The 7,500-nt window shown below is 43.3% G+C and overlaps 1 protein-coding gene across 1 annotated transcript in view; it reads right to left on the bottom strand.

Annotated features, from left to right (window-relative positions):
- Positions 1 to 7,500, bottom strand: part of FHOD3 (formin homology 2 domain containing 3) — a gene marked incomplete at its 5' end in the record, with an annotated part of 759,322 nt that overhangs the window by 645,141 nt on the left and 106,681 nt on the right. Inside the window, one exon of the mRNA XM_007945666.2 lies at positions 5,328 to 5,434. Coding sequence (XP_007943857.2) covers positions 5,328 to 5,434 — 107 coding nt within the window. The remainder of the gene's footprint in view (positions 1 to 5,327; positions 5,435 to 7,500) is intronic.

Genomic DNA, 7,500 nt, shown 5'->3' with positions numbered 1-7,500 from the left:
CTGGTCTACCCTGCACAGATCAGTACTGAACTCAACCTAACAGCTGCTTTTGTCTGTGATAGGCCAGTTCTCTCTCCCCACCACGACCATAAGCAGGACTTTGTGGCATGCACTTTAAGCCTAAGAAGGCAGGGGGCACGAAATACCTCTTAATTGATTTGCTAGAAAATACTCAGACAACAACACACCTGCACCCTTAACTGGACATAAATCAACTAAATGTTTAGACATCATCTCATTTACCTCACAGCAACCCTAAGAGGCCATTAAACCAATGGGTTGCCATTCAGCTGACTTCAACTCATGGCAGCACTATGTGGGTCAGAGTAGAACTAGGCTCCATAGGGTGTTCCACAGCTGATGTTTGTAAGTAGGTTACCAGGCCTTTCTTTTAAGGACCTCTGGGTGGACTTGAAGGAGCTCTGGTGGCGTAGTGCCTAAAGCATTTCACTGCTAACCAGAAGTCTGGAGGTTCCAACCCATCAGCCACTCCTCGGAAGGAAGATTGGGTAATCTACTTCCATAGAGATACTGCCTCAGAAACCCAAGGAGGAGTTGCTAGGAGTCAGGACCAACTCCACGGCAGTGAATTTGGTTTTTGGTTTATGGGAGCTCTGGTGGTGTGGTGCCCAAGCCGTTTGACTGTTAAACAGAAGGCTGGTGGTTCAAACCCACCAGCCACTCCTTGGAAGGAAGACTGGCAATCTACTTCCATAGAGATAACACATTGGAAACCCAAGGAGGGGTTGCTATGAGTTGGAAACAACTCGACGGCAGTGAGTTTGGTTTTTTGGTTGGGGACTCGAACCTCCAACCCTTCAGTTAGTAGCCAATCACATTAACTGTATATACTACCCAGAGTTGGGTCTCCATAACTTAGGACTCTGTCCTTCCAGATCCTGCCAAATAGGCAAATGCTAGCCTCTCTCCTGGTTCTCACTGCCCCCACTACATTCAATAACTCACTAGAGTGACTCACAGAAACTGTTGCCTATCCTCACAGTTACCCACTTATTGTAACAGAAAGGATACAAACACAGAGATGCATTAGACAAGGTCTGAGAGTTCCCGCCATTGGGTCTCCATTGTCCTCAGGGATATGCAGCTCCCTCTCTCATGCATGGATGTTCTCACAGATCCATGAGTCACCAAGGAGAGTGCTCCAAGAGCCTGGGTTCCCCAGTCATTGAGACTTCAATGAACATGCATGACTGTATTACGCCCCCTTCCTTCCCAAGGTTGGTTTGCCAGGTGTGAGGCCTGTGTAGCCCCTACTTACCCAGCTATTTTGGGAAACAAAGGCTTTGCTTTTGCTTTGAGTGCTCAGGTTATTTTCAAAAAACAGAGTCAAAGGGCCAAACCAAGTTCTTTGCCTCACACACAGTCATGGTCTAACTGCAAATGTTTGCAACCACTTTGCTATGTTGCTCTCTGCTCAGCTCTCTTTGGGTGTCAGGGACCCTGTCAGAACACCTAGGAGGGCAATGAGCATGGGCAATATTGTCCTCATTTGAGACATGCAATTCCTACCAGAGGTAGAGTGGCTTTCCAAAGGTCACACAATAGCAGGGTCAGAAATAATAATACAAAGGCTTCCAGGCTTCTGTTTCTACTGTATCATGCTATGGCTGCTAATTTCCCTGGCCTTCAAAGGCAATGAACAGACCTAGCTCAATTTTGCTAGCAAAATAATTACCTTGTCCTTCCACTGTTGAAGGTCTTTCTCCTCTTCTCTGATTAGCCATAGCTTGAGCGATAATTCCAAACAACTAGTGGTTAATTTTTAGTTTTGGTATAAAGGAGAAGGGAATGGACAAGAACAAAGAAACAAACTCCTCCAGCAAGGAAAACTTACCCAGAATACACTATACACACACACACACACACACACAAAAAAAAAAAAAAACATTATTTACACACAGCCTGCCATACATTGGATGGTCACAAGATTACCAGGTATTTTGGTATCATTTACACAAAGAAATCAAGAGAAAGATTTATAAATGGTTTTTGTCTTTTTCATGTCTCAAAAAGGCAATTCTTAACTAGGAAAAAGATTTTAACTCCCATTTTTAGGAGACATAAGTGCTCAGACACACTTAAAAAAATAATAAAAAACCAAACTCACTGCCCTCGAGTTGATTTGACTCATAATGACCCTTCCTCGGGTTTCTGAGGCAGTATCTCTATGGAAATAGAGTGCCCAGTCTTCCTTCCAAGGAGTGGCTGGTGGGTTTAAACCACCAGCTTTCTGGTTAGCAGTCAAATGCCTTAGGCATAGTCTTTCCCAGATACCACATTTCTAGGAAAGGGGTGAAGAGGGATCCTCCATGAAAGTGGTAATGCAGATGTGCCCAGAATACAGCCCTACCTGCATGGGAAGAGGAGTTCTGGTGGTGCAGTGGTTAAAGCATTCAGCCATGCACCAAAAAGTTCAGCAGTTTGAACTCACCAGCTGCTCCACAGGAGAAAGATGGGGCAGTCTGCTCCATAAAGATTTACAGCCTTGGAAACCCTGTGGGGTAGTTCTACTCTGTCCTACAGAATCGACTGGATGGCGGTGGGTTTGGTTTAGTGCACAGGGGAAGCCTAAGCCTCAAGGCTTGTTACATAGTCAGTTCCAGGTAACTTACCTGCATGCTTTCTGTGCTCCGTGGTTGTAAGTAAAAACTAGAGATACCTGGATTGACCTGGCAGTGCCATGACAGTATCAACCTAGCATGTCTTCTAAAAGCAAGACCAAAAGAGGTAGACAGATCTCCTCACTAGGAGATCAGTCAAGGTGGCTCCTTCATACTCTTCAGGAAAAAGAAGAGGGTGTCATCCTGAGTAGCACTCCAAAGGACAAGGTCACCATACACAAGGGCTATTTCAAAGACATAAGACTCCACTCCGGGGTGAGTCTGGGACACACAGTCAAATGTGAAGCTACTCATCATCTTTTAGACTACCTACCTCTGTTTGCCATTTCCTACATCTTGAGCTCCACCCTCTCAGTGTTGCCATAATTCATTTTCCCAGCATCTCTTGCTGTTGGGATGCAGAAATGTGACCTTGGCTTCAGCTATCAGACAGATCCATGGCAATATGATGATTCAGAAGGAAACGAAGGAAACACCAGAATCTACCATGGAGAGCTTGCAGCAGAATCCCCGGACTTCTTAGACACAGCTGTAAAGAAGCTTCCAGCATTTGGATACTGATATTGGCCAGTGTGAGCTGTAATCAGTGCCAAATGGTGGTAGCAATGGCACCTTCCTTGGAGCCTCTCTAAAGTATGAGTAGGTGCTGTTTCAACAAGGAGCAGTGCTATAGCCTGCAACTGATGTCTTTGCATGAAACAACTTCAAATCATCAAGGTGAAATATACACACTAAGAAGAACCAAGCTACTGTACTTTTGCCCAGAGACTCTGAGTTGGCTGGGACAGTGGAGGAATGCAGGCTTGGGAACCAGTCACACCTGTGTTCAAACCCTGGAGCTATCATTTACTGGTTCTGTCCTGCTGAATTAACTCCTAAACTTCAGTTGTCTCAAAAAATGGTGACAATAATATCCAATCACATAACTGTTACAAGAATTAACCATTAAGCAAGTACCATGAATAAGGTACTTGGCATTATGCTTGGAATAGTAGGTCTCCATGAGTATTTTTTCTTCTCCACCCTTTCTCTTAATACAGTTATCTAGTATACTAGCTTTTTTTTCTCCCCTAAGTTGCCATCTCCAAATCATTCAAGGTTTTGTAAGGAAAAAAAAAAAAAAAAAAGTCAAACAGGACAAGGTCATCAAGCATACCACCAGACACATTTTTCAAGTTGACAATGATCTACTCCTAACACTCCTGGGGTCTGTTTGATCAATGAACCATAAAGTCATCCAATTAGACTGTCATCCAGCCTGCATTTTGACATCTTGTACAAAAGGAATGTCCCTGTCAAACACTTGATAAAAACAACAGCAATAGCTGTTTTAAATCTGTAAGTCTAAAAACGTTAATTTAAAAAAAAGAAATGATGAGCTGAATCTGGTATGACTTTATAACACCACTCCTCATGTGTGTATAGCTTAGGGTGGCTTCCAGAGTCTTTCTCACACATTTGGTGTGGCCTTCACAACCACTCTAGAGACAGGAAGGGCCTCATTGAAGAATCCTGCTGGTTCCTACCAAAGATCCTGGTCTTCTCTGTGGTCACAGTCACATCACATAGGAATCCATTCTGGGATCCCGCTATTCACCTGGCTGCCAACTCTCACTAAGTAGTGAGAAAATGCTAGGTACAAGGCATTCAGACCTAGTGGAGCTTCAGCAGCAGTAGAGAGGGACAATTACATGAACAATGACCTTAAACTGTTAAAATGGGGAGCCCAGGAACCCTCAGCTGCACACCAGAGTTAGGGAGCTACAGGGAACGAACCCTTAAAAAGTTTCATTGTTTCCCCATTCTTTGAGCCATTCATGAAAATTCAGTACTCTCAGATACTATTCAGTTGGCTGTAATATTTTTTCATTGCTGCAAGGCAGTTTCAAACACCTTCTAGAACTCCCGAAACCCCAGATTAAAATAGTTGTGCATGATCTGGAAAGCAACAGGGGCCTCTGAAGGTTTCTAAGGGCAGGGTGATGAGATTAGAGATATGCTTGGTTCTAGATGGAGGAAAGGTAGAAAGGGAAGCAGGGGTCCCACAGATGGCTGTTTCAATCGTCTACTGAATATTGAGAAATGGCTGATGGCACAGGTATATTCATATGGAGATTCCACCCTGCATGCATCTCTGACTTTTTATATGTGCACTGCTCTCTTTAGACTCATAGCAAAAAGAAGTATGAAGTCATTCTGGATGGAGACTAAAAATAGCATGCTGTTAATTAACCTGATTAATAATTATTTTCTCCACTATAAAGAGCTTAAAAGGTTATACACATTAGGGCATCAGCCAAGGAAACTAAATATCCAGTAAATTATCACTGAAAACAATGTTTAAAATAGTTGCAAATCACTAAAATCTTAGAAATGTCAATTTAATGATGATATATAGTTTAAAAAAAAAAAAAAAAGCATAGAATGTCAATGTCATGTGCTGGATTAAACTATTCCAGAAATTTTCCCAGAGCAAGTCACATCCCAGTAGCTTTGTCAAGAGAAGTCACTCAAAATGAAAAAGGGTTTGCAGTCAATACTAGCAGTCATTGGCATCTCCTCTCTGTGTGACTGAGTGAAGAGACGGTAAGAGCTATGGTTATTGTGTATACTATGTTAAGGCTTCACAGATGCCCATTTCTGGGGATGTGGGAACCGGTCTGCAGGGTCGACTGCTGCTCTTACCCAGCATCATCCTGGAAGCCTTCTAACTCGTCCCGCTGCTCTGCCAGCGTCGCTTCCAAATCCAGGTAGGCGCCATTGTGGGAGAGCTGCAGTGTGCAGTCATCGAGCTGCAAGAAAAAGAGCCCTGTTTAGCCCAGCCAGGTCCTGAGAAGGGGATTTTATAGGCACAAATCAGTGACCCTCTTGTGTTTCTTAAAAGCAAACATTGTTCTGAAATTTGGATCATAACTGAAAGTAGTAGTCTGTTGGTGCAGAAGATTGGGAGCAAACTGCATTCAGACTGGGCAGATATATGACATCTGTTACCTGGCATGAACAATGACCATAAACTGTTAAAATGGGAAGCCCAGGAACCCACAGTTGCACACTAGAGTCACACAGCTACACAGTACTAACACTGAAAAAGTTTCATTGTTTCCCCATTCTTTGAGCCATTTATGAAAATTCATACCAGTGGACACGGATGGAGGGAAGAAGGAGCCCTGTTGGTGCTACTTTCCTGTCTGAGGAGCCCAGAAAGAGGCATGGATTGGGGAGCAGGAACCAAGATGGTGGCCATGGACTGAGAGACAGAGTTTAAAGACAAATTGAGTGGGGAAAATGTGGTTTCCTTTGCTTCAGCAGGAGCCTGACCTATTCAGATTTCACAGTAGAAACCTTGCACGTTACAATCAATAGGTTTATACTTGAACTGAAAGAAATATTCTCCATCTGAATGGCAACATATTCTAATTTACAACATACCAAGGAGGAAATTGAATCTGTTACTTGTCTCATTTTTTTAAATTGATTTAACAAACACTTACATGGTGTCAATTATGTTTACAGCACTGCTCTAAACATTTTACACATTCTATCTTTTGATTCTCACAAGAACCCTGTAAGTTCCTCTGTTATCCCCATTTTACAGATAAGGAAGCTGAAGCACAAAAAAAAAAAAGAATAAATTACTTGCCCAATGTCATCATCTGGTGAATGGGAGAGCTGGGATTTCAATACCAGCAGTTTGGTTTGAGGTCATGCTATCGATGTCCACACTGTGCCTCCTCTCTGCAGCCCCAGACCTATATAAGACTTGAAAATTCACTTGCAAAATCCAGCTTGTGTCATCTGAGGGTTCCAGTATGGCTGTAGCAATGTCACTTGTTTGTCAGTCCTATTATTTTTTCCTCCTGGGCATGCATACTATATAGCCCAGGCTGCTTATAGTTGGGGTACAGCCACATAACTGACTACCACTCACTGGAATCTGGGTAGAAATGAAGTAGGTCCCCAATAGCCCTGTCCATAACACCTCCTACAGAAGTGTCCTCTTTTCATCTCTTGCCTACAGCCAAATGCAGAGGAGCCAGAGAAAAAATGTGAAATAGAAAGAGTTTAGGGTCCCTGCATCACTGTGTGGAAGAGAATGCTTTGCTGACGAGCCTCCACTGCCCCATCCTGCACCATATGAGCTAGAAATAAGCCTGCATTATGTTGAGTCCCTCAGACTGTGAGGTTGTTTGTTACAACAGCTAGCATTACATTTAGAAAGATTAATCCATTTAGAAACACAGGAAGATAATTTTACCAAAGAAGACTGAGAGTCACGTTATGAGAAAATCCAAATTAGTAACTTCCTGTTTGATTCTCAGGCTACAAAGGTCATTTGTATTATTATTCATCTATATGGTGATCGAGACTCTCATCACAGAAGTATACAAGAGATTGGGGAAAAGTGGAGACAAATACGTGGCTCCTTAACAACATCCAAGGAGCTCTGTAGCACAGTGAATAAGGCATCTGACTGCTAACCAGAAGGCTGGTGGTTCAAACTCACCAGCCACTCCATGGAAGCAAAACTGGGCAATCTACTTCCATAAAGATTTACCGCCTCAGAAACACAAAAGGCGTTACTATGAGTCGGAATTGACTCGATAGCAGTTGTTGTTGTTGTTAGATGCCGTCGAGTCATTTCCGACTCAGAGCGACCCCATGCACAACAGAACGAAACACTGTCCGATCCCACACCAGCTCCATGATCCCTGCTATACTTGAGCCCATCATCGCAGCCACCATGTCAATCCATCTTGTTGAAGGCCTCCCCCTCTTTCGTCAACCCTCCAACCTACCAAACATGGACATCCTTCTCCAGGGAATGGTCCCTTCTGACAACATGACCAAAATAGGTGAG

The sequence above is a fragment of the Orycteropus afer genome, unplaced genomic scaffold (assembly GCF_000298275.1).
Source record: "Orycteropus afer afer isolate SDZICR_OR568_19922 unplaced genomic scaffold, OryAfe1.0 scaffold00141, whole genome shotgun sequence".
NCBI classification, from domain to species: Eukaryota; Metazoa; Chordata; class Mammalia; order Tubulidentata; family Orycteropodidae; genus Orycteropus; species Orycteropus afer.
Note: the sequence above shows the minus strand (reverse complement) of the source record. Positions and strands in the feature narration are given on the sequence as shown.